The sequence below is a fragment of the Ascidia mentula genome, chromosome 6 (genome assembly GCF_947561715.1).
Source record: "Ascidia mentula chromosome 6, kaAscMent1.1, whole genome shotgun sequence".
Lineage (NCBI taxonomy): Eukaryota > Metazoa > Chordata > Ascidiacea > Phlebobranchia > Ascidiidae > Ascidia > Ascidia mentula.
The window spans coordinates 8,541,111-8,568,011 of NC_138571.1; the positions used below are offsets into that span (position 1 = coordinate 8,541,111).

Below are 26,901 nucleotides of genomic sequence, written 5' to 3' on the forward strand. Positions count from 1 at the left end.
CTGCCACAAGACGATAGGGGGAAACTCACTACAGCCAAAATTTTACAGAGCAAACCGCGTGCAGAACGGATTGCAGCAATTCCGTTGCTGCTGTCAGAGCCGCTTATTTGTCCGTAAAAGTTATTTATTTAGTTATAATCTTTGAGCATTGGCGTAAATAACTAACAAACTATTGCATTTTTTATATTTATCAAAAATTGGGTATTCTAATGAAATGGAACACTTGATCTCAGATAATCCAATTTTGGTACCCCTTCAAAAACAAATCCGCAAAAATTGAATTAGCTTAATTACGGCGATGCTACATTTTGAAATGTTACAAAACGTTGTGGTCACTGGAACAGAGAAAACCATAAATGGATTGTAAATTTGGTAGAACAGGCGATTCGACTATGTTCGCATGGGTTTATATTACACGTGGGCGTTACATTAAAACTTAGAACTTTTAGTTATTGTCAACAAACCCTTGTGTAAACCAACATCGCAAACTATGGCATCTTTTACAGATTAAGGTTGCATGATATGCATGGGAAAAACATTTATTTAATCGTATTATAAAAATATAGCAACGCCATTATTTTATACGCAAAAGTTTACACACGTGGTGGCGCACTTGGAAAACTTTGTGCCGTTTTGAGGAGGCGGGTGATTAGCAGCATTGGACAAGTGTCAGACCCATATACCAAGAAGAAAACCTGATCGATATTTATGCCCAGGATATCTTGTGGGCCAAAAAAAAAACTTGACGAAACCGTCACAAGCATAAGTACCTATTTCTCCACTCTTTATTGGAAATATTTGTCTCAGATTGTCTCATCACCATAAACAACCTTACAGTCAAATAAAGTCTTTGCGAGTTACAGAAAACACGGTTGTATTTGTAAACAGTGCACTCATCAAAACAACAACAACAAATGGGAACAATGTATAAAAAGCGGTTATATACGCTGTACAATTATCATCTTCCATGGGTGACAGCGACATATTGTTTGGTTTTCACTAGTTTCTTTATTTCGCCATAAGACTTCTGAAAAATATTGAATAAAAGAGCAAATAAAGTAAACGATAAGAGAACAAATTGAATCATTGATGATCCGATATGGTTTGCGAATTCTTTGCCTCCTCTATGTTTAGTTATAAGTTAGGTTATATCACTAAATAAACTTTATGCACATCCTTACCTCAAATTTGCGGATAAACTTGTCAAATATTGTAAAAAACTGTTGCATTCCAATATTTTTGGGATTTTCTCCGAAGTATTGAGCCACTTTGTTAAAATCTTTGACAGTTGTAGCATGAAGCTGTTCCAGTTTCTTTAACGATCCGTTTGTTCTGACCAGGCAAGTTTCCATAGCAATTCTAAGAACAGGTAAGAAAAACGTATTTGTACGTGGTATATTAGATATAAAACAGGTTTATATTTTCCAAAGATTGTTATGGAATTAAGATATAGACATACTTAAATCTATCCTGTTTGTTCTTAGATGAAGTTTCCAGCAAATGGTCTCTGATATCAAGCCAAACTCTTCGTAATTCTTGTAGTTCTTGCAACACCGCAGGATATACAACTGTATGTGCAAAGAATCCAGTAGTACAATTCATAATTTTGGGGAAAAAAACAAATTTACAATATAGAGTGTTGCTTACTTCGTGATGCTTCGTTGACGTCCCGGAGCTCATCAGCGAATGTCAGCACTTCAGGAAACTTGGACAACACAGCACGCGCTAATATGTGCAGGAAAGTCAGCTTGTTATCACTGGTCTTTGTGTTTTCCATCTACAACAAAGTGTGAGGAAAACAAGTATATTCATGTTGTTATACGTTGTACAGAAACTGGTGTTTTAGTGCGAATCACAAAAAAAGAATTTTGTTTGATAATTTTTTTTGCCTTTTGTTAGTTATAAGGGGATTACCCAAAATTGTTTTTTGTCAGCAAAACAACTTCGCGAATGCGTATAAAGTCAAATGCATGACATGGAAAGAGCCGAGTGGCGTAACTAACCTCAGCTAAAAAGTGGATTCGAAATCCTGTGGCTTTGGAAACCCTGTTGTGACCACGGTTCATGTAATTTCCCATGGCCAAAACAAACTCTAGTATTTTAGCCAATTTCCTGCTTTTCCGCAGTTGGTTGGATGCTCTTTGTATAACTTCCAAATTCTAGCAATATAAAAGTTTTTTAAATATTTCGCAATTTACAAATTGGTGCGATGTAAATATCCAACTTACACGTTTTATTTCCTCATCTTTTTCAAAAAAACTGTGCTTGAACACCAACGATTTGAGCCGAAGGGAGTAGCCCGGGATATTGATCAGCTAAAGAAATAAAAACGAATTGTTGCAATGATACATCATAGCAAAAATACTATGACAACAAAACCGAAAACATCGATTTATGGTAGAAATACGAATGCTAAAATTCTCTCAAAGCTTTAGTAAATTTCGAGTTGCAGTTTGATGAAAGACGCGATTAGAGAGTTTAGTTTCGGGTCAGCACTTATATGATAAAATTTATCATTAGGAACAATAAGTAGGAACAATATAAATCATCATCAGAACAAATAACCAAACAAATACAGTAAGCACTAAAAATTTTTGCAGTAAAATATATTTAATTACAAAGATGATTATGAAACCAGTAGGTATGTTGTTAAATTGATATGATGAAACATAGTACCGTGTTTGAACAGAACAAAAATATGCATTCAAAGCAGGAATTTAGGAATCAGGTTGAAAAGTTTATATGTAGAAGATTACGGAACCTTTAATGCAAGTCGGTCCGCTTCATTCAATTTTGCGGGGTCGTCCTTATAAGCTAGAATTTTTTCTGTTTCATCTTTGTTTGGGGCATACAACATCAATTGCTTAAAATGGGATGCGTTCATTCGTTTTCTGGTTGCCTCAGGTCCGTTAATCAAAAGACAATCATATATTTCTTCAGGTTTCAACTTCAAATGTGCCAGAAGAATTGCTGGCAAATATCATGAAAGCGAAGTTTAGTTTAGCATCTTCAAGTCGAATTATTTGTCTCATTGGGTAAATACCACTTACATATGTTGTAGGCCTTTTTATGAGCCAATAAAGTTACAACGTTCTTTTTCACTGCTGGTTCTTTCTTCTTTTCTAAAGTCATTATCATACAAATCAATAACACACGTACAAAGAGGGCAAAAAAAACTTACTAAAATTGGATCGTTTGGTGGAAAAATGTTCTTCTAAATCCAAATACTTGACTACGTCGTTAATCGTTTCAAAATCTTCATCCAATTGGCCCCAGACTGTGTTTCCCAAATCAACTGGGTTGATCTTTTCCCAATTGATTCTTTTTACTGCTAAACGCACTGGACTGGTCGGAGGATTGTTCTTAAAGTTGTCAGGAGGAGAAATCGGAGGTGGGGGAGGAATCGATATTGGAGGGGGAGGAGGTATAGGAGGAGGGGGAGGAATTACGCCCGGAATTAAAAACCCATTCGATTGTGTTCCGACCGATGATTGTGGCGGTTCTTCTTCCTGTTCTTCTTGTTCATTTTCATCATATGCAAGTCCAAGTGCTAGAACCTCTTCATGTAGAGGCGCATAAACTTCGTCAGGATCTGTTAAGTCGCTACTGTTGGAGATCGGTATGGTGCTGTTCTGCGAGACGCCCCTATTGTGAAGATCTTCTTCGGCCTCAGAGAAAATGTCTTCCATATCAATGCTGATTCCAGAAACACGGTAATTTCGCTTCTAAAAATTAGAATTCTTATTATAAACTGTGTGATGCCCAAAAATACAGTGATAATATTGCAAGTCATTACAATTACGTATGTCTGTGTGACTTATTGAGTAGTTTAGTTCTAACAGCGTTGCAAGTATTATAACAAGACTGTGTGGTGTTAGGGATACTCTTTCAATGTCACTTTAATGTCGTGCTCCTAATCGCCAAATATTTTTGATTACAGTGTCAATATTTTACCCTGGCTTTGTCCATGAAGGTTGTTTGTTCAATTGGTGAATTACTTCGCATTTTAATCACGCCGTTTTTGGGGTTGGATTCTGGCTTATCTTCACTGAGGTCGTCCTCCATCCAAACGTGCATTTTTAACTCAGTAGAGTTGCGCTTTGCCGACATCGACAGAGGACGTACGGGACGAGATCTTCGATTTCTTCTTTCAGTGTTGATGTGCGCACGACGTTGGGCAGAAACCGGCTTTGGGACATCATATATCACTTCTTCTTGTTGATGTGGCGGATGTGAAACTGTCATCATCTCTCTTGAAATTGGGTCCGAGTTTCGTTTGACGACATCTTCCTTTTGACAACCACTATTTGTCAAGATATCGGTATTACACCTTTCTTTTACTTCACTTCGTGATCCCTGGTTTCTGCGTCGTCTTCTTCGTACACTGTGTCTGTCGTCTGGTGCAACCACCTCTATTACACTATTGCTAGCGTTTTGCCCATGTTCAATGTTTTGGTTTTCTTCAGGTGGAGGTAACGACATGGGCAAATCGCAAGCTTCAGGAAGTGACGGAGTTTGGGTGAGTGTCGTAGATTCAGCACTTTCTTGGGCAGGAGTGTAGCTCCATTTTTCTCCATATTTAACTTGTTTTTCATCTTGTTCGATTTTCACGTCGCCAACCAAATTCATTTCTTCATCAAACTGAGAGTTGAGTTCGCTAATAAACGTATCGGTGTCAGTATTCTTTGTGGGCTTGGAAAACGTCAATTTCTTCTTTAGGGAAGTCAAATATCCCCTTTTCTTTGAGTCTTCGTAACTAAAATCATTAAAACTAGAAATTTCCAACGCGACATTGTCCGGTGGAGAGGCTGTTGTTTGAATATCTTCATTGCTTGTATTAGGATACATCGCTGTTGGTTTTGATAAGGTGCTCGAAGTTGTGTTTGACTGTGTATCCTTGGACGTCACAGGGTTGCATTTATGTGTGTCATCAATTGGCAATTGCTTGCTAATTTTTGGCTTCGTTATTTCCACCGAATCCTTTTCCAGCTTGTCCACGCGCTTCGGTGGCAAATACTCCTCGAATACAATGTCTAAAAATTTTATCTCATAAAAGTTTTTGTGACGTTAAATATAGAAAGCTGCGCAAAACCTTATAAAATTTGGTAAAAAAATCCTAAAACCTGGAAGTATTGTAACGTAAACATGGCAATAACTAAGCGTATCTTCCCCCTTTTTTAAATAAGTCGCATTTTTAGAATATGGACCAGCAAGTGGTTCAAAATTTGGTATGTCCTATGGTATTTTAGAATGGTCAAAACTATAAACTCAATCTACTTAAAAATGTAGAATAACTGAAATAAAAACGTTTGTAATGACAAAATATACAGGTATTGGTAGAGTTGTAAACCCGATTATGTTATTGTCAGTAAGTGCGGACTTTGAGCAGCAATACAAATATTTAAGAAAAAGCAACGCACGGCAGCATGAAGTTTTGTTTTTAACTTTGCTTTTACCTTACTGTTACAGTCATTCCAAACATTTTGATATGTGAGGGTGCTTTGGGTTAAAGTATTTTAATGTTGTTTGTGGTTTCGATTTTAAATGAGCATTAATACCATAACAAAATGTTTATTCTCACTTATACAAGCAGAAGACAGATAAGGACCAAAGCAGAAAGGCATGTGGGCGTGAAATCTTGCCTGGAAAGGTTTAGATTAAATCAGTCTCACCGACCGGGATAGCACATTCAAGTCGTCGCCTGAAGCGAACTAAGGGAGGCGGTGACGTCATTACAGCGTGCGATAGTGTACAAGGTAAGCATTATGTGGCGAGGAATTACAAACTCGTAATATTTTGAAGATACACAGACTGGCATTTTTTCACGCGACTACAGCATATTTATCGCCACACAGAATACCTTCAGTTAATAATATTAATAATATTAATTTTAGTGCAGATTGCAGTAACTACGGGAAGCAGAAAGAAAGCACGCAGTACAAACGCAACAAGATAAGTATGTTGTGAAAAATTACGCTGTAATTACCAGGTTTCAATGTTCTTCGCATAGATAAGCTGTCACTTACCGTTTTTTTGGCAAACTGATTGCGACGGAAACCAAAAAGACGAGACTTCAAAGTTTATTTATAATAATTGACATGTTTTCCTAAGGAAATCAACTAACCGTCAACGCTTGAAGATGGAAGTACAGGTGTAGATTTGGTCGATAAATCCGATTTTCCGTTCTTTACACTGCGATTTCCTGCTCCGGCATCTTTCTTTTTGCTCGATGTTGATTTCTTCTCTTTGTCACCTGTAATTTTTGCTCAAAGTTTAAGAATAGAGATGACTTGTTATTATATAGTTTGCCGAAATAATAAGCAGTTTCTAACCAACCTGTAACAGCAGCTTTCAACTTTTTATACTTCTTAAACATTTTCCTATAACTGTGCTTTAGCACGTACAGCTGAATATCTGAATTGTATTCTGTTGAGGTTTTAACAGGACTTTATTCTTGTGCCAATAAATTTTCAAAACGAGAGCATTCTGCTGAACAAAAAATCCTGTGCTTGAGGAAATCAAGTTCAGTTCACTTGGTCAATGAAGTCGAACCACCAAAGAGCAACCCGGCAAACTGATGCGATGTCTGGCTAAAAATTGCTAAGAGTTAACTCATGTACCTTTTCTTATCGCTTCAACGATCAGCGCCGTCGCGCGTCATTGCCTTTGCAGTCGTAATAACACGAGAGCAAGTAAGTTCGCGCTGTTCACAAGAAAACTAAACAATCCTAGCACTTCAATGCCATATTTAGCATTGCCGCTTGCCTCAGTTGTCCCAAAACATACAATTTAGGACCAAATTCTTTGGTGACTTCCTGGCGCTTTTCGCATCTCACGCTTCAGGTGGCAACCACTATCGCATGTCTGTTTAGCAAAGCCAGCGCCACTGGTGCGTTATGCCTCTTTGCCGCGCACACCCCTTAGCTCAAATGCATTAAAACAAAGTCCTCAATAATACATACACGTTTGTGAGGTGGTACAGACGACTTCAAACTCAGCTTAAATCTAAGTTTGGGCGACATACCTAAAACAAACTTAAAATGTCGGCTGAACCTTTCTTCATTTAACTGGCACCGATCTCAAACCGCTCAGAAAAACGATTTTTCACCAAAGTAAAACATTTTGTTTCGAGAATGGGCCCACTCTTTCACGCTTTTAATCGCATTTGATCCAAAAAATAGAATGCGAAGGGCGACCGAATTCACGATTGTTAAAAAACAATCATATTATTGTACCTGAGAGCATGTTGACGATTGTTTCTTCTGTAGTTGTTGTGGTCGTGGTTGTGCATATTTCCACGGTTTTACGGAGGGATTGATTCCTGTTTCGCCGTCTATTATATTTTTTAGAGCCGTCCTCTTGTTTGTTTCCGTTAAAGTTCATGTCACTTGAAGTGTGTGAGTTGCTGATTGGTTCAACTGCAGAGGTTTCCTCTACTGGTATTAATACGGCACTTCTGCGGCGCCTTGGTGTGGATGATAGCTCTCGTCGACGGCGCCTTGCCATTTGCTGCTGAAGGTCACAAAACTCGGTTGGTGTTTCGGCGTTGGTTGGGGTCGAAAAACCAGAAGACGACGGAACGTCACTAACACTTTTCGTGAATCGTGTTGGTTCAGACGGATCAAATAATTCAGGCTTTATGGATTCAATATTCGTCAACGTTCTTCGTCTTCTGTGACGTTTCGGCACCGTGGAGGATTTGCTGGGATCAATATCAGTTTCCCATAATCTTTCGTTTGTCGTTACCTGGTTATCAAGTAAAGAAGTGCTGTTCGTACAACCAAATTTTGAAGGTAGAAGTGTGCGTGACTTCTTGGGTGCTTCTGGAAAAAAACTGGTTTTTGTTATAAGACAAAGTGACAAGTATTTGAGTAAATATTCCTATGTAGGTTTAAATAGTTATCATTTTCAATGCAGATTTTATGCAGAATGCTATAAACCTGGCGGTGAATACTGAAGTTCTATCAGTTTCTTTTCCAAGATTTCGCACTCGTGATCACTCAAACAGGAAAGAACGTACTTCCAAATAATTTGTCGTCTTTTATCATACCCGTGTAGAATTGGATAAAGTTGAAACAACAAACCCTCCAAATGACGTGAACAGTAAAAGTCAGCCAAAGCATTTTGTACAGCTCGTTGCTCTTCGGGTGCAAGTAACGCTTTGACCTTTCAAACAGTTTTAACACATTAATCCACATCTGTTACCAACACGTATATCTGTACGTTTCATGTAAAGATAACTACACCCTGTCAAGTTTCAATGGATTTGGATATATAGAACTCTGCGACTAAAATACTATTCGAACTATTCAATGATACATAAATAAACCACTGAATTAACATATAGGTTTCTGTTTACGTCAGTGGTGGCTCAAACCTTAGATTTTTCTGGGATGTGTAAATTAACGCAGTTTTTTCAAATCGCATTGCTTGTACTTAGTAAGCAAATTTAAGTTTTAGCGTTGTTTATCAAGAACTAGATAAAGTTGTTTACCTGCTCTCGGAAGGTTTTTCCGTTGATTTTAATTGTATCTGAGACATATTCTGATGTCCAAAAAAGGTCGTCAACTGGATGTTCGCTTTCATTCAATTTCAATTTTGATAGGGACGTGTTGTTCGTGACATCATTGGTGTAGTGACTGTTGTGAAATGTTGCAACTGCAAAGAAATTTGCGACTGCACCAACATCATATCGCAGTTTTGTAAAAACTTGCGGTTGGCTTTTTATTTCGGTAGTAAACTATAGCGCCGGTACAGAACAAGTATAAATTAAAGTACTTGCGTATTGCAGCCAATTCAAAGAGCTTTGATTCAAATAGAACATGCCTGGTAGCGTAGGCAACAAGTTATGAAATCGTGTATACCTGGTTGTGGCAAACGCCCAGATGAGGATTGTAATATTAATGTCGGCATTGATCCACTTCCTTGAATAAGGGCAACAGCTTTTGCATGGGATACGTTCCTGCAAATGGAAGTTCACTCAATATTAAATGCTGTTTATCAGATCAGCAACTCTCCTCAATAACCAGTTTGGACACAGAAACGTTAGCAATCAAGTTGTTCCCATAAAATAATATCACATACTTCGTCTTCTCTACTTAAAATTACAGAACAAAACTTGACAGCAAATAAACCTCTTTGATGCATTTTAATTTTTTTGCAAAGGTTTGGATAAACAAGAAGAAAATCAACAACTGAAAGCTATGGTTTTCCCACATTTGTCTCGAAATGTAATATCACCTGAACATTTGACAAATGATGCAGTTGTCCCAACTGATAAATCACAACGCCCATCACTACTAATGAGAAACCACACATCCGATATGGTTGAAACGTTTATCGCCAATCTAACTTACTTGCTTATCAGACAACAATTTCCGGAAAAGCTGCTGATAAGGTCAGCAAAAATATTTTACCAAATGACAGCCTTAAACTTTAACTTACCTTAAATTAATGCCGTTAATCGACAAAATTATGTCTCCAGTCCTTAAATTGGCGTGATCAGATGGTGAACCTAAATATCATATATGTTTGTTGTCGATTTAGAAAAGTTTTGTTATGGTGTAATTCAATACCAAGTAGGTCAATGGAACAAACTTACCTGGTGCTGACTAATCGTCCAAATTATCGAAAAAAATAACAAGAGTTCAAAATTAAAACACTGATTTTGTTCGAAGCTCCTAAATATTTCTGTAATAAATGCCGTAAAACAGTTTTCATGACTCTTGACAACGGCCCTGTGGTTTATGTTTTTGACGGAAACTCAATGTTGTCCCAACGAAAATCATGAATTGCAAGTAAATTTTTAAACATATTTAAGCAAATAACACACGGCACACGGAAAAGTTGGCTGATGGGTTTAAGACCTGTCAGGTGCAATACGATATAGAAGAGAAAAACCTGATTACAATTACGTAAATCTACCATGCAGACAAACTTGTGCTTTCGTCAACTTGTCCCGAAAAAGAAAGTAACAGGAAGAAAAAGTTACGGAAGTTATTTACTTTAAGACGCAAGCTAATGCCTTTGGCAACATTGCTAGAATATCTATACTTCTCAACTACTGCACTGACTGTCGGAGCAACAAACTGAAAATCGAACACTTTATTATTGACATGTCCCAGCGGGGTAAATATCTGCGAGCAAAACTGTCAAGGGATGTCATGGTAAACCACCCACATTAAAAAAGCTTGACGATGTGCTGAATATACTGTCAGATAAGTGTTTTCAAACTTTCTGGCTGAAATGCGAAAATGATTAAATTTCAAGGAACTTAAAAAAAGTTGTACCAAATAAAACCCTGAGCGTACTGTAGAAAGCCAACGCCAATGACGCTACAAGGTGAAGATGACTGTAAACAGTACAGAAGACACGACAGAAGAAACGCCCTGGGTCGGATTTCAGCATGACTGACCTCAGTTGATTCTTTCTCTGTAGGTGAAACTTACCTCAAATGAATTTTCACCACTATGCTAGCCACGTGAAAGTGTCTAACCAAACTCTACGTGCTTTCCATTCGCTCTCGAAAAAAACGCTATTACTTACTGCTCGTTACATTTCGGTGCCCAAAACAACTGCAGAGAAAGATTGTTTCCAGCTCAAGAATGTACAAACCAGGCCATAGAACATGCGCTGCTGTACAAATTATGTCTGCTTTCTGTTCCAACTCACAGAAACATTGCCAAATTATGCACAAATTGAAATGCCCGCCTCTCACATTTTGAGATTTTGGCTTACACTGCTAGGAAACGGCACCATTTCCTCGAAACATACGACATGTTGCAATTGTTGACATTTCCCCACTCCATGATGCAATGCAGCAATTTGGGGACTTCATTCCTGCACCTTATCTCTGTAATACTTAACATTTCCGTGTGACAGCCACTCGTTTATTTTTAATCTATTGGGGCACTACTAATAAAAAAACCGATACTACATTATTTTGTTTAAACATTTCAATCATTTTGAAACGCAGTGCAATTTCAAACCTGAACCAACTGACACACTGTCATATTCCACTGACAGAGATTATTCTTCCGTATCAATCTTTGTGACATCACCTCATTAACTTCGTGTAAGAGTGGGCAGCAAACGCCTTCATTATTCTGCATTTTAACTGACATGTCGGCCACTCAAAAATTTCAGCGATTAAGTTCTGTCTGAGCATCCTCGTTTCGACAACCAAATTAGCTTCAAGCAGACTTGGCTGTTTACACAACTCACTTTCAATCTCTTGCCTTGGGAAATATGTCAAATCCTGCCACCAAAGAAAACCAAGGATTGGTCGCCCAAGAATCGACTGACTGTGTCATTTCATGCGTAAAAGAAATTGTCGTCATAAGGTTGGGCGTGAAGATGAAAATGATATGTTTACAAGACGATGAAAGCGACAAAAGTGGTGAAGCGAATCTGCGCGCTTTATGCAGTTTAACAGCTGTGAGTTAGCCGGTTGTTATATACAAAGATATCATCATAGATTTGAATTATAATCCCAAATTGGCAGGTGATGGGAAATACTTTTCAGAATTATGTAAAATATCGCAAGATATTCTGACGTTTATTTTTGAGGAAAGCTACAAGTTAGGGGCATGAAATTTAATAAAGCTATGTATTTAAGGTTTACATTCAAATAACGACGGAAATAAAATTAGTAAACTACGTCTCCGAGAAGAAAAAAGAAATTATTAAGGAACAAGCTGAAATAAACCCTAACCGGCTTCTAAAATGTTTTGATAAGCTTTGTAAAGTGGTACTGTTGAAATTTACTGAAGCGTTTTATGTTCACACTTGATCGGCATTACGTCACTGCAACGGAAACCAGGCTAAACAGCGCTTCCCCGTTCCAGTTATGATTTCTTTACTATCAACATTTTCTATTTATCGAGCTTCGTCACCATAACGCATTTCAAACCAACAGCTTTGTCACCAAGTAGGAAATTTTTGGAAATAAAATTTGATTGCTGACAAACCAAGCTGTTAGTCTGTAATAGTTCAGATATACCAGAAACTTTAAATATTGTAGTAATAGCATATATTTAAGGAAATCTACATCATTGGTTTCATCTTTTACAAAAGTCTGCATAGCTTTTGCTGTGAACAAAAGTGTGAAAAAGTAAAACACTAAAAGTAAAAAATCTCCACACTTCGCCAAAATCACTTGCACGAAGTGGTTGTATAAGCCTTTTTTTCAATTTACCTTTTTCCACCTCTTGGACAAAAATAGGACCGTTTCCACTGAGAGTAAGACCGAAGTTTTTACCCCCACGAAAAACAGTGGCGCACCTGCAGCAGAAGATAAAAAGGTGTTTAATATCCATGGCAGCATTTGCCTGTAGTAGTATTGTTACAATAATAAAAATTATCTACGTGGCGTATGCACATATGGAATATGTCAGCATTCGTGTAGTAAATTTACTTTTTTAAAGAACGTCAAGGATGACACCAGCAAACTTGCTGCCTGTCAAGTTTTATCCGAGAGCAAATTAAACATTTAAGTATGTGTTTACCTTAATGACTCAACGTAGGAGTTAAAACCTGAATCGTGTTGGACCAGAGTGTGGGAGATTCCATTGATTAATGATAAAGAACATTTACAATGTTCGATGCCATCTAAATTCCCACAAAATTCTGTCTGCAATTGCATGACTTTGAAGTATCACAGAAAAATCCACATATCTAGCAAACCAAGCAAAAACCTGTAACATTTCTTGATTGTCTCCATTTTCATCTTTTATCAATTTTTTAAGAATGTCATCGAATATACCTTTGTGTTGATGAGGAATGAAATATCTGAACAAGAGAAGCAAAAATTTAAACGCTTTTGTTAGATACATATGTGTGGTGGATTACCTCAGGTTGTTTACCAGTTCCGGGTAGTTGGGAGCGTGTTTGACCAGTTCACAAACTTGCAAGACAAATTTATTAATTTTGCTATCCAAAGAGTAGTTTTGTATTGCTGTAACAAAACTTTGCATTTCCTTTGATTTCCTTCCGAGACATTCTTTCATCTGTTTTGCAGATTTTGTATTTTACTTTGTATCAGCAAATATTATATCGGAAAAAGGATTTACGTCTTCCAGAAATTGTTTGGCCTTTTGTTGTCCAGTAGTTTGATATGTGCTTTCTTCTACAGACTTCGTTACGAAATCTGTAGTGTTTGCTTGACAAACTGTAGCATCAGAACACTCCACAGATATAACTCCCACTTGCGCTCCACCTATATGAGTTAATTCATCCAGTAGGTGGTGCGCTTCATCTACTGAACGGACATGTTTTTCATCGACCTGCGACCAAGAAGATTTTTGTAAGCATGCTTTCATTTAAATGCTTACATGACGTCACGAAAATTAAAAAAACACATACTACAAAAAATAAACAAATAATGACAATCAATATATATTAACGCTTCTGTTAAACAATAATAATAAAATAACTTTATGTTGATTAATTTGTCAAAATATTCAAACAATATTGTCAACTTACTTTTATGAGAATATCTCCACTCTTTAGATTTGTGTAAAAAGCGGGGCTTTTATACTCAACGTTATCAATTATGACCGGAAAAAAACCTTTCAGAGTTATTCCAAAATGCTTTGACCTCGATGATGGGGAACTGTTTAATAAACGCAACAGTCATTGCAAAAGTAAACTCAACTCATATGCTGTTAAACTTTAATAATCACATGACGTAAATTCGTCCACGCTATTCCTGTCAGCATTTTACTTAAATTACATTGTTTTGAAAAGATGCAAACTAAACTAAGTAACTTACGTCAAAGTAATTTCTTTGAGTCTCGATGCAACACCAATACTAGGAACGGAAGGGGCCAACAACGAAGCATAGTCAATAATTTGGTTGCTCGAGTATTGACTTACATCCTGGTCGTTTATCTAAACAAAGTGGATTTTGCTGCTTACCAAAGTTAAAACCAATATCTTTGAAGAGCCAGAAAAAAGCAAACATCTATCTTTGGGATCTTTCAAAAACTATCGGCAAACAGCAAGCGAAATTGAATTTTAGTAGTTTTGATTATACTTATATATAATGTATATAAATCGTCACACTACAACTAAATTGTCGCGGTGTTGCATTTTTTGTGAATAAAACGGGTTTACCAAAACCCCTAATTAGAAAATGTGATGAAGGTTATTCACAAAAATATGTGGGTATTGAACCAATATGTTTTTATTGCTGTAATTTAAGTGTAGTGGTGTACGGTTACAATCATTTATGCCATGTACAAATCATACACAACGTTTTTCACAAATGTTCAAAACAATATTTAGAAGGTCTCTTTTTGTGGCAGGTTATTACCAACACATGTGTGTTTAATACGATATTTGTTTTGACGCGCTAATACGTCTTAAGTCGTCAAATGCCAAACAAAAACAAACAAAAACAAACAAAAACACAAAAACACACACAATAGTTGGAAAGTATTGTGAGACACTGAAATATTAGTCCTGATCATCTTAACATGTGCACTGATTCAAAAATTTGTTGGCATTCATTGTTGTCTGTAAAACTTTATTTATACGAGATAAAATGTCGATTAAATTACCTGTAAGATTTGGTCCCCTGGTCGCAGGCCTGAGCTTTCTGCAACACTTCCTTCACCCACCGCAACTATGTAGGATGGACCATCACCGTAAATTTTAAAACCGTAACTTTCCGGCCACAAAGACTTGACGTCCGACATGTATCACCTATACGTTATTGTGCAGCTATATTTTTCAAATAAATCACGCCACACCACAATAGTAATTGACAAATAGCCAATACCTCAGTGTTTTAGACTGTTTAAACTCGTCAGACACCAAACTGCTTGCTTTTGTCAGTCAGTACACTTGCTTCCTACTGGACCGGCTGCAATGCAGTAGATCAATCACCTTTAAAATATTCATGAGAAAATTTAAGATACGACAGATGCATACCTTACCACTTAAAGGCTACAGCATAACCTATATTACAATGCTAAGCATATTGTTTCCATGTCGGTAAGATTTATGTAATTCCAACAGTATAAAATGTTGCGTATTTAATATTCATATCAATATCTTGTCTTTTAAGTTTTAAACACAGCTTCATTCACCATCAGTGGAAACTATAATTGATTTATATTTGGTAATTCCCTTCAGCGATATTCAATCAAATTAATTGCACCTCGGTGAAGATTTATTAAAGCAACTATTTAAAGCTGCATATAGGCACTTTGTAGATTGTGAAAAACAATATATTCCCTCCATCCATGCCTATTTAATATGTCATTGTTCAAAAGTCTCCAAATCGCTTTTTTACAAAAGTTTGAAGTAATTGAGCACGATGCAATGTTTTTTTTGCGCATTAAAATCTATAATTTTCATTAACTGTACTAACGTATTGTGTCGCTACAAGTAAAAACAAGTAACAAGTCATTCTTGCACAATCACTATATTAGTACAATATAACAATTGATTACTTGGTGGATAATACAACGCAAAAGAGTTACATGCTATCGCATGAAAAACAGGATCGCCTTACTGCGTATGGGGTTTATGGTTTGAATGTAAACAGTTAATATTGTTAGCTGTTTTCTTCCCAACGACTAATTAACCGCGCAATTGTTGAACTTCAACATGGTCGTTGTAGCTGCGCTGTTGATAATTTTCAAATATTATGGGTTGTGTGACAAATCCACGTCACTTGCAACGTTTGTAGTTACTCAATACGATAATTTAAAGACTTGAAAGCTATTCGTACTTGGTTGTGCATCAACCATCTTTGACTGTCGTTTGCTGTTAAACCATGCGACGTAAAACGAAACTACAGATGCAAAATGCGTAGTTGGCCAGATAAACCGGTTGGCATACGTAGAACGATTGTCAACAGGCAACTCCATTAAATTGTCATAGGTCTATGTTCGCCCGAAGCATTTAAATTGTACAAGATTTTCGACTCGCCCCAAAGTCGTAACAGTTAACATAAATAGTAAAGGAACATAATTTGCACCAGACATGCTTCAGGCGTTAAAATAAAGAGAAGCGGAGAAAAAGCGACAGCATGAGCGCTGTAAAAATATTTCACACAGAAAAACTACGGCTTGAATTTACCGAGTATCTTGCGCCAGTGTCGATCAGACACTGCTGAAGCCGGGTGCCTTTCGCGAATTCCGAGTCTTTTTATCAGGACACGTGAAGCTCGTGATAGAGGTTGCACTGCATTCGGTGAATGGAAAGAAACACAATCAACTTGGAAAATAATCATTCTATACCTTTATATGTGGAATTACAATCTTTCTGTCAGGAATGCATACTGCAACGGTAAGACATAGTTTTTTGCATGATAAACGCTGTTGTATTTCTTTGTTTAATTGTGCAAAAACATCTATAATCTGTGGGAATGTAAGTTTGTTTTATACAAGTAAACTTGGCGCATCGCAACTTATTTCCAATTTATTCCCAATTTATCATAACTCGGCCTGTGCAGTAGTCAAAAATATGATATGTCCTATGCATATGAAGCATCCAAATTATTTTTTTGTCAAAAAAAATATACAAGATGCAGTAAACTTGGAGCAGTAAAAAAGTTATCCAACAGAAGTATAAATTTCAATTTTTGTTTTATCGTCAAACGATCTTTTGGGCAAATCCATGAAAGAGCATTACAGGGCAGTCTTTAATTAACTACTAGATATTTCGCAACAGAGTTTGAGTAATTGGCGCCACTGTATCCGTTGCCAAGTGCAAAAAAGGAAGCAACTGACATCGCCTGGAGGCAAAATAAGCATTGTGTGACATCGTAAAATATACGGATCTTTGACATTATACATGTCATTGTTTAGTGCAATAATTTTTGCGAGCCATGTTTTCCAACAACGATAACCATGCACCAAATTATCTTTCGTTTTGAAACTTCAGTTCAGCTGTAAGCAAAACAGGTGTTCGTGCCATTTTGCCTTAAGCAAAACAGTTCTCTTTGACTTGTCGTACCGGTTGCCCAACTTATTTCGATCGACTGCGGCTCGTCCAATTTTCACGTTCTTTGTCATGTTTAGCGGCATGCAAATTACCCAACAGGGTTATTTCATTGTGTCGAAAAGATACGCGTGGCATCATGACACAATTAATTTAACGGAACTTTTACTTGTTTCAACCAACTAATGCCAATATACATTGTTTTAACTTATAAATCCATTTAGTATTATGGAGGATATTATAAGAATGACAAATTTGGAGTAAAATGCATGTGCCTTCTTAATTAATTCGCAAAACCTATAAAATGTTACAAAGATACAAAGTTAAAAATCAACTTACTTCAAATGGCAAATATTTTTCCGCGCCTGTCCGCTAATTAAAATAACCTCGCGCTTTCCGAGAGCCACGCATCAGTCACGAGGTGATCACGCACTCTTTGCGTGATCAGGCATATTTCAGGTTTGTGAAGCAAATTTTCAACGTTCGCAACGCATCTAGTACAATGATTGTTGAAAGCTAAAGGCGACTGATGTTTTTACTTGTCATACACTTTACCCATTTTGTTTATTTTTCGCTTAATTCCGATTCCATTAGCGAATAAATTCATCTGTCTTAGTTACAAATCAAATAAAAGTGAAAACGAGTAATCACTTGATATTGGGATTGAAAAGAAAAATAATATTGGAATTGGTTTTGTTGACTTGCACTTTGGGCTTCTGGCTATACGCATTTTTGCATGAAAAATGATTTTTGGAAATGTGATAAAAACACAAAAGGCTAAACGGCATTTCTGAAAATAGATTTATTACTATGAGAGGAGTTGGAAAATTATAATTATGATGTGTGGGTGGTTAACTTGACGCACGTAACACACGTCATACTCGAGAAAATGAATAACTATAATGCGTTTTGGAACCTACGGATGTTAGAGTTATTTTATGCTTCGGTATTTTGGTAATTTTACTTTTCATACAAAATTGAGCGCATGTTGATTAAATAACGCTTAATCACAAAATAATAAATATTATGTGCAAGTGTTTGCAAACTTTGTTGTTTGATTGAAGAGTTGATGTTGTTTACGATGGTCAGTTGCACCGTTCAGTACATGTCGCAATTATAGATTTTTGACAACTTTTAAGTGGGTCGTGACAATTTAGAAACGGAGAATATTCTTTGTTTACAGTGGACAAAGGTTCGTTTGTAATTAAAAACAAGTAGGTGGGAAAATGAAAGCAAAGGTGAAATGCCCGGCAAAGAATGACGGAGAAAAAATCAGCGACGTCTGTAGGTTGTTAATAACCATCGTTACCCTTTCTAGTCGCAATTAAACCCGAAACCGACAAACAAACAATGCGTTTCTTATTACACGCTTTGTATATGTGTCACGCAAATGAATGATTACGCTGAATAGCGTCACGGCTGCAGCCTCGGGCTTTTCATTTATTCGTGAGACTCTCGAGATAACATTACTTCGTCGCACCTACTATGAGTTCATTTGAAAAGTTTGGTTGTTTGGTAATCAGATGTAGCCGTTTACGCAAGACAGACTGCACTGAAATATGAAAGTTGGGAATAGCAAAGAAGGATACTTTATAGTTGCACCGTCTATGCCACAAAAAACTTTTAGTTCTGTGGCTACAATTGCATCTAGACAATTCTTGCGTTACGTATAAACACACTTTTGGTAGTATCTCGATTCAACCATGGTTAATCGAATCTGACGTTTATTAATAGCTTCGTTGTACAGTTCTAATAAAACTCGCTTTGGTTGATGAGTTACGTGTAGTTGGAGAATAGAAGGTAGTTAAACTTCATGCTGGCGTGTTTATTTCCTCTTAGGCGACGTCGCGTATTCACTTGCTCGTAATTTCCCTTGTCTGTATACCTCAAGGCGCATTCTTACCAGACCGCTAACGGTGCAGGTTGTGTCATGTTTTGTAGACAGGTTGAAGTCATTGCGTTTAGTTTTTGTAGTTGTCATTTTATGTTCCTGACAGTCAATGGTGTATCGGATTGGATTTAGTCTTAGAGGATTTGATTGTTTCAAATGTTACTGTCTTAGTTTTTTCATGCAGCGCAGCACCTGTTTTTGTTGTGCAACTGTAAACGCGCTTTATAAAAAAATACCGAAAATAAAATGCTTTTGCCGGAGTATAACGTTGGTACTGGCTAAAATGTAAAGCATTTAGAAAACGCCCAGGATGCTGCTGTTCCAGTATATAAGTTTGACTACTTGATTTTGCATTGACTAGTTGTTGGATTTTCAAAGTAGTTGTTTCGCTATGAATAAAATTTTGTTTTTTTTCAGATTTGGTGATTAACCTGTCACGTGGATCCACGACGACAGTTTTTTTTTGAAGAATTAACCCTTTGACCATATACGTGGAGAACTAACCACCTTCATTTGCATCGGTGATACTTGTTAAGTTGGCAATCCAACATTTAAATAAGATGAAACCACCGAAAAACGTGCGTAAAGCTGTCCGTTCATTTCTGGGAGTGAAAAAGCGCGACACAAGCAATCGGGTTGACCGAGATACTCCGATTAATTACCGAACAAACTTGGAAAAAAGTCGAAAAAAGTTCGGTAGTGTCGATCATTTGAATCGTGGAAGAATCGATAACCGATTTTTGGCAAATCCGGTTCCTTCAAATCTTGGCCAGCGTTCCATGTCTCTTCCACCTGCTAGAAAAAATGAAATTGATAATTTTAATGATGTCAATGTCCGAGATAACTTCGCTTTCTTTGAGAATGACGACGTTGATCTGGGGGAAAGATCAATTTCATGCAATTCAACAAAACTTGTAGGTCGATCGAAATCGCTGTCACATCAAGACGGCCTAAAAGGAAATGAATCTTGGCGTGGATTCAAAAACAATTTTCGCCATAGTTCCTTCTGTGGTGAGTTGCTTGACTCTCACGCGACTGATCATAAAGAAACCAAGCCTTTTCGAGATTCCGGAATGTTTGATTTGTATGTAAATGAAGACATTCCCAGTGACAACCCTAGAACCCACTCGAAATTCTACCACAAGAACCTTATGTCGGAGCCTAGATCCAAAACATTACCGAAGACTACATCTTTTTCCCATCGGGGCATCCGGAACCCCAGGACCACCAGCCAAGTATCAAATGCCAGTGAAAGATTATTGTCATGCATGAGTGCACTCGATCATCTTGAAAAAAAATTAGCCAATGTTTCCAGCGATCAAGACAAAATGGGACAAGTTACAGGGCGTACAACGTCGCAAAGCACTTTGCAGGTGAGTTATTCTAATTCATGAAATTACGATTGTTTTTGCAAGTTTACAATAAAATCGTTCCAAGTTATAAGTTGTTATTTGCCTTATCTAAAGCTGTTCATTGGTGTTCACATCGTGCTGTCGATCTTGATTTACAATTACAGTTATTATGCAGAGCGACTTTTCGAGACCAGTGGATGATTGGGAGATCGGGGGAGAAGATATTCGTTCCTCAGAAGTAATGACCGTGACATCACGTAACCGCAATCGTAGCGTGGAGAGTTCGAGCACAGACAGTGGAATTACCTCGAACACTGAATGGGGTTGCAGCAACGAGCAAAATCCTCCATCTCGACCACGACGCAGTAAATGCAAACAAATGACGCAGAAACAAGAGATGAGCAACAGACAGTTGTGGACAGCAGAGACAAAACCGGGGAGCAAACATCACTTAAGATCAGACAGTACAAGCAGTGGATATTCCAGCGGAAGTGGTGGAATACACCAACCCGCTTTACATTATAACTACCCTTCGCATGCTGGGTTTCCTGATGACTCAGACAGCGTGATGTCAGTATACTCGGGGGCAGGAGAACACCACTACCACGGCTTCGAATACGATCAGCAATACGGCAACCAGTTTACAGAGGAAGATCCTTATGGATACGGAAGTTACGCTTATCCTCCCTCAAGTATTTATGAGGATGAAATGCATGAACACAACGGGTGGTTTTACCTTCCTGCCGCTGCTCACGAAGGACATTTTTCGCCTTCAGTCCAAAACGTATCTACTCTGTCCCCAAGCCTACAATATTTTGCTAACGACACCTTTGTGCAATATCCGTATTATCCAAGTCAAGATGCTAATGAACAAATGGCATTATCGACTGGAGCTTGGAGCAGGAAGTACGGATCTTTAAATGAAACATTCTTAGATCCTTCCATATATGCATCGCCCCTCGCGCAAGCAATTTCAAGCACCTGTACAGAAACCGGGAGTTGTACTTCGGATATTTCAATGAGTGATGTAAGGAAATACGGGTCATTTCGATACAAAAACGGTGAAAAAACTGTTTTACTTCCACCAAATTCGGAATCACGTCGACGTAAAACTGTGCGGTTTTCGAAAACAGTTAATCAACGAGTGGAGCATTGTGACAGTGAAGTCGAAGATTCTACTTCTGTAATAAAAGGTTGTTCGGGCGAGGAACATTATGATATACCAAAAGCCTGGAAAGTAAAAGAATTGGATCACATTGCAGACATGGACGGAAAGGCGACATCATGCGACCCGCTCAGTGAACCAATCTATGAGTTTCCAACTGGCCACATTGAAAATTCCTGCATGTGTTCGGACTGTCAGTTGGCTAGAAGTAGTTGTCAGTTACAAGTGCCTCCTATATACCCGTATTACTAACAGTTTTCTGTGGTGTTTCATATAATCAACCTTTTACGCACCTTGTACACACTTTGTATTTTTATCTAACTGTGTATTTTGGACAAAGTTGCATGTGAAGTTTCGTCAACTTTGTTTTATTATATTTCTCAAAAATTGTCAAAAAAAACTTTTCCTGTGACATTGCACTATCTATACATGGTCAGTTTTGTTGCTGCTTCTGCCAGGTATATCACTAACAAATATTGGATTATTTTGGCAAAGAACCAAATACTCGCGTGTTATCCACTACCTTTTCAAAAAATTATCGTCCACAAATTCAGTTACGACTGTATTGTGTAGATGTATAGTTTGTTTACTTGCTTGATTTGTTTTGTGTGTTTTTTGGGGATAATTTATGCATTTTTCAAATCAAAAAGAAAATTTTTAACATTTTATAATTGTTTAAATTTGTAAACATTTTTCAAGTCGACCGTAAAGCATACAAGTTTTGCGATGTGTTTTTAAATCGAATATAAACAACGGATTCTCTCAAATAAATTTTACACGTTAAATTGTATTTGAAATAAATTGAAACAGTCATTTTGCGAAATACACACTGGAAGGGGGTGATATGTTTTATTAAACAAATATCAAAATCTATCATCACATAATAAACTCGTTACAAAACTTGGTAGTATGCTGGTTCTCTCGGATTAAGAATCGGGTTCTTCTCTTTCCATTGGTAAGGAACGGTATTTCCTATTCTCTCCAATATGACATGGTTCATTTCTGACTGATCAGCTCTTGGGTTCCAGTCTTTGGCTTGAAATGGAACTGGCTCAAAAGCTTTCATAGCTTTGTGACTTTTTCTCCAATCTATTACATCAAATATATTTATTGCATAAAAAAGGGGTCTGGAAAATCACCCTTGGAAAATATATAATAGGCTAAAACAATTCTACACTTTTGATATTTTGTTTTACTTTTTATGTTAGTTATTTGATTACCATTTTCTAATGTCTCATTTGGTTCAGCCGTGTTGGCCTTGGCTTTGGTTTCCTGATATATTCGTTGTTTAATAGATGTGGTATTGCTGTTGTTGCTATTCACCGTCGGGCTGATTTTAGAAGAAAGGGCTTTCTCCGAAACAATCTGCATAATTTTGTCAACCTTCTTCCTTCGTTTCCTTGCCGCGACATCCCGGCCGGCCATTAACTCTTTTTCACGAGAGTATTTTATCGATTTATGAAGGTGGGAGCGCATCTCTCGTCGGAGTAGTTGATGATCTTTAAATGGCTGCAATCTAGTTGGAGCTTGTCCAATTTTTGATGACATAGATTGTTCTTCTTTGTCTGTGATTGCTGGAAGTTTAACTTGAAAATCTGCAGATTTTTCGGCCTTCTTTACTGTACATGTCATTTCTGGGCTGCACATGCAACACAGTTGAAGCAAAAAGTATGTTAGCATATAGATATACATCAGGGTCAGGCCTCAGCAACGTTTTTAACGCCAGTTACCAAATTATGAAATGGGCGGACGCGACCGCTCCATTTATGAATATGTGTATTTCATTATGTAAATTCTTGCAATGTCGACCCTTGCATTAGACTTATTAAAAAAAATGCACTTTAAAAAAAGCTGGGATTTGTGAGAAGAGACGTTAGCGACACTAACAATTTCTCAATTGTTTGTGACGGTTACTTGAGTATTTGATGAATTTTAATGACATCGTTCCAAGGCTTAGGCCGATTTTTTATCCATTGAGAAGACGAGTTTATACTTGCTCCCGTGACTTTGTCCACTAGCGTTACGTATGGAGGTTGTTCTGTAAAGGACCAAATTTATAGTATAACGGTCCACTACTGTACATAGATGTGTTACTAATTAAAGTCCATGGCATAACAATAAAACTTTCCATGACTACTTTATTTAACTTGGATCTAATTTTTTTGCTCCTAACCTGTGGTTACTTGCCCATCGTGTAACAGATATCTCATCCTATATGATGGCTCAGCGAAACCAGTATCCAAACTTTCGGATTGCTTTTTTGCGTTGCCATGTTTAATTTCTTGCCCTGTGGACCTGAAATGAAACGAACAGGACAATTGAAATTCCCAGGAGTGTTTTAGGCATAAACGTCTCATTGGGAATAGATTTTCTGTGGTCGATTAAATATACTCGCATCAGAATAAATTTTCCATGTAGGCTGTATATCAGTCGACTTGTAGCATATCCACCAACTGGACCAAACGTGTCTGATTTAGGATTGGTACCGAGTATTTATTATATTAATAAGTTTACTTATTTCTTGAAATAATTTTTCCATTACAAATTTAGTTAATTTGCGTTTAGAACTTAACTACACTACTTTTGCCAGTAGCACCTAACATACCTGAGAATGATTGCAAATCCTCCCATTATTACTACTATTATTGCTAACTGACTTCGTTTAGCAATTGTAAAAATGGCGAAAAATGTTTGGTACAAAAAATGCCTGCACACTCACCGCGATTCAGATTCAATAGGTTTCCTCAATGATTTGCGAGCGAATTTCTGTTTAAAATGCGAAATGTTTTCTGGAATTGCTTCGACATCAACTCTAAAACAAAATCAAACAATCGTTTACTTTAACATGACGAAAACTACGCCATTTGTCTCCACAAGAAATGTAAAATACGGACGTTTTCCTTTATACCGGACCTACTTAAGCATTTTTAACAAACGTCTAGCTGCTTTTAAAAATTACTTGGGTCCAGTCACCTTGAAAGTTCATCCAAAACTACAAAGACCCCAAAAGCGCGTAAAAATACCCCAAATTGGAAACCCTACAATGCCGATGGAATTGAAGGGTTGTTACGATTGACCAATGTAACAAATGTTGTGACAATCGTAACAGTGGTTCTATATATGGATGTTATTACCAACCAATAAAACTGTTTAAGTAAAATAATGTGATCCCTGTTGAACACTCGAAAGTTAAGTAGCATGTTTCATACTACGCTGATTTTTTTGCAGTTACAGTAATTGTACTTTATCACACAAATATTTCCTCACAGCGCTGTGACATTTCCTGAAAAGTTCGCATGAACAAAGTCTGCAACAAAACATGCTTTTACGCAAAACGTCTCACCTTTGCTTATCGTGATCGATATACATCATGTAAGTTCCAAACGGCAGAGGAACAAACTTGTGTAAAGGATACATAATGCTTTTCTTTACAGTAGTTGACAGAGTAAATAATATCTTTGTGAAAACTATTGCTAAGAGAAGCTATAGTAACCACGCCTCTGTGTCAGACAGCACTGTGTGTCTGTATTTACCATCACCCCAAGTGAATAAAGTATGTTGCTGGGTGACACATCCAGTGTGTAGTGGAGTATCGATTTCTGGTTTTGCGCTCGTTCGCTCCAAACGCCTTCCGAGGGTTGGGGGTGACCTCCGCACTATGTACAAGGATGGCTGATGTCGCGGTCGAACGTAAAAACAATGGATGATACGCGTCACAATTGTGTGAGACAGGTTACATTTCAGATTACCATTCAGTGGCTATGAAGCAGGACTGAAGATCAGAGGATTTAATTTTACAATGTGTTATTATGTTTGATTGACCTGCAACAATAAGTGAACATTTCATCGATACGATTCAATCGTTTAAGAAACTCGTTATTACATAAAGAGACGCCAGTTGTGTAAAGTGTTTTCGAAGCCAGAAATATTAGTCGCAGGCAAACCTTCATATAATTTAAGGTAGAGAGTATATAATGCATGTACTCTGCGTTTTTGATAGTAGATTGCAGATACAATTGCGTCGTCAATATCAACAAATTTGACAATGAATGCTGCATCTTTACATATTGGGATATCGTATTAACCTTATAGCAAAGACAAGAACACAAACGTCAACTTTATTTCACGGGACAAATATTTTTGTATATATGTCCATCTATGGATAGATGTATGTCTACATCTTGCTTAATACAAACGAAATCTCAAAAGAGTATATTGGTTGACATTCAGGACAAATTAACACTGTCGTTAGTTTCGTGGGTTTTGATCATGAGCAAACATCTAACAGAAGCAGAAAAGTCAAAAAAATATTTACATCACAAAGTTTCACCTCTATTGTCTTCGATTCAAGTTAATAAAGCAAACAACGTTAACGCTCCAAAGATGAGAAGGTAAGATGACATATCAGTTGCAACTTGTAACTCAATTTGGACTGTAATGTAGTGTTATATTAGGAACTTTTTAGTTCGTTTCACTGTGCCTTATCATGTTGCATATTTGGTCAAAATATTGTTGGAAAACGGTTTAAATAGCAGGAACCTTAGGAACCCAAAGCTTTACAAGTAAAAATTTGTATTTTTATGAGACAAGATTGGCAGCTTTATTCCACAGTTTTTTTGATTAATCCTGTTCAAGACGTTATATCGATTAACATCACCCAGTCACACTACACGTGCTCACAAACTGCAAAATTTAACAAACAGACGGGATTTTATTTTGGATGGTGTTAGAGAACAAACATCGAACTTCAGTGTTTTGACGTCATACAATGCGTTCAACGATCGGCACGCCCAGTCCTACTTTCGACAACCAGCTGTCCAGGACATGTTGAAAAGAGCAGCTCAAATTGGACACGTGAGATTTAGGGCACATATAAATTTATTTAACCAATGTTATCTTGGGCTGTTAATTTAGCTTATCCGCTACACTTGGCGAGGAACAGTAATAGGATTTTTGGTTGATTTCTTGGTGTAATTGGTGGAACTTCACTTAACTCGCATAATATTGTATATGACCACTTTTAGTTAGAAATATAGAATACACACATTAAGGTACAAAGCATTTCTTGTGTCAGGGTGAACTTTTATCAAGTAGCATGCAGTCGTTCAAACTTTCTAAACGTCAACGAGCCCCAGGAACACCAGGAGTTAAAGAATTGATAAAAAAGGAAAGCAAGTAGGAATGAAATAATTTAAGAATACCGTTGTAATATTTTCGTATTTTAAATCTCACAACGAAAAAAACCGATATAAAATTCCCGAATTTTTCATCTTGTTTCTCAGATCGTGTACAACGTACACACACACATGCTAATTGTTTACAAGACACGTATTCAGATACACATTTTGTATTTGTAGGTTTGTAATTGACTGTGTGAAGACAGACAGTCTGAAGTCAAAGCGAAATCCAATTATTCCACAATACGACGCTCTTAACGACGGACACGCCAAAAATTACTTTCGGAAAAGAAGCGTCCGTTCTCTATTGCGTCAAACTTGTGACGTGAAATATTAACATTATATCTACATATTTCTTCGCTC

At 37.2% G+C, this 26,901-nt stretch overlaps 4 protein-coding genes across 5 annotated transcripts; 2 read left to right on the forward strand and 2 right to left on the reverse strand.

Annotated features, from left to right (window-relative positions):
* Nucleotides 1–862: 862 nt before the first annotated feature.
* LOC145905471 (uncharacterized) lies at nucleotides 863–10,059 on the reverse strand. The gene is made up of 17 exons (XM_082992681.1): nucleotides 9,602–10,059; nucleotides 9,445–9,514; nucleotides 8,865–8,962; nucleotides 8,495–8,658; nucleotides 7,941–8,166; nucleotides 7,236–7,823; nucleotides 6,125–6,253; nucleotides 3,955–5,033; nucleotides 3,182–3,725; nucleotides 3,051–3,122; nucleotides 2,762–2,970; nucleotides 2,229–2,315; nucleotides 2,004–2,159; nucleotides 1,648–1,777; nucleotides 1,460–1,568; nucleotides 1,182–1,359; nucleotides 863–1,027 (listed from the first exon to the last, which is right to left on the reverse strand). Exons 3-17 carry the CDS (start codon nucleotides 8,911–8,913, stop codon nucleotides 959–961), a joined length of 3,789 nt encoding a protein of 1,262 aa, XP_082848807.1. The 5' UTR covers nucleotides 8,914–8,962; nucleotides 9,445–9,514; nucleotides 9,602–10,059; the 3' UTR covers nucleotides 863–958.
* Nucleotides 10,060–16,133: 6,074 nt separating this feature from the next.
* Nucleotides 16,134–21,622, forward strand: LOC145905682 (uncharacterized). Its single transcript, XM_082992950.1, has 3 exons — nucleotides 16,134–16,299; nucleotides 19,262–20,217; nucleotides 20,372–21,622. The coding sequence occupies exons 2-3, from the start codon at nucleotides 19,405–19,407 to the stop codon at nucleotides 21,611–21,613; spliced, it is 2,055 nt and encodes a 684-aa protein (XP_082849076.1). The 5' UTR covers nucleotides 16,134–16,299; nucleotides 19,262–19,404; the 3' UTR covers nucleotides 21,614–21,622.
* A 594-nt stretch (nucleotides 21,623–22,216) lies between these two features.
* Nucleotides 22,217–24,895, reverse strand: LOC145905683 (uncharacterized). Its single transcript, XM_082992951.1, has 6 exons — nucleotides 24,705–24,895; nucleotides 24,081–24,173; nucleotides 23,535–23,656; nucleotides 23,276–23,399; nucleotides 22,582–23,000; nucleotides 22,217–22,450 (listed from the first exon to the last, which is right to left on the reverse strand). Exons 1-6 carry the CDS (start codon nucleotides 24,776–24,778, stop codon nucleotides 22,254–22,256), a joined length of 1,029 nt encoding a protein of 342 aa, XP_082849077.1. The 5' UTR covers nucleotides 24,779–24,895; the 3' UTR covers nucleotides 22,217–22,253.
* A 634-nt stretch (nucleotides 24,896–25,529) lies between these two features.
* LOC145905773 (uncharacterized) lies at nucleotides 25,530–26,878 on the forward strand. Of its 2 annotated transcripts, none has more exons than XM_082993056.1 (4): nucleotides 25,530–25,752; nucleotides 26,065–26,215; nucleotides 26,436–26,536; nucleotides 26,719–26,878. In XM_082993056.1, exons 1-4 carry the CDS (start codon nucleotides 25,532–25,534, stop codon nucleotides 26,873–26,875), a joined length of 630 nt encoding a protein of 209 aa, XP_082849182.1. In that variant the 5' UTR covers nucleotides 25,530–25,531; the 3' UTR covers nucleotides 26,876–26,878. The 2 variants fall into 2 exon arrangements, with proteins under 2 accessions (XP_082849182.1, XP_082849184.1); XM_082993058.1 differs by having other exon boundaries at nucleotides 26,092–26,215.
* The last annotated feature ends 23 nt before the right edge of the window (nucleotides 26,879–26,901 follow it).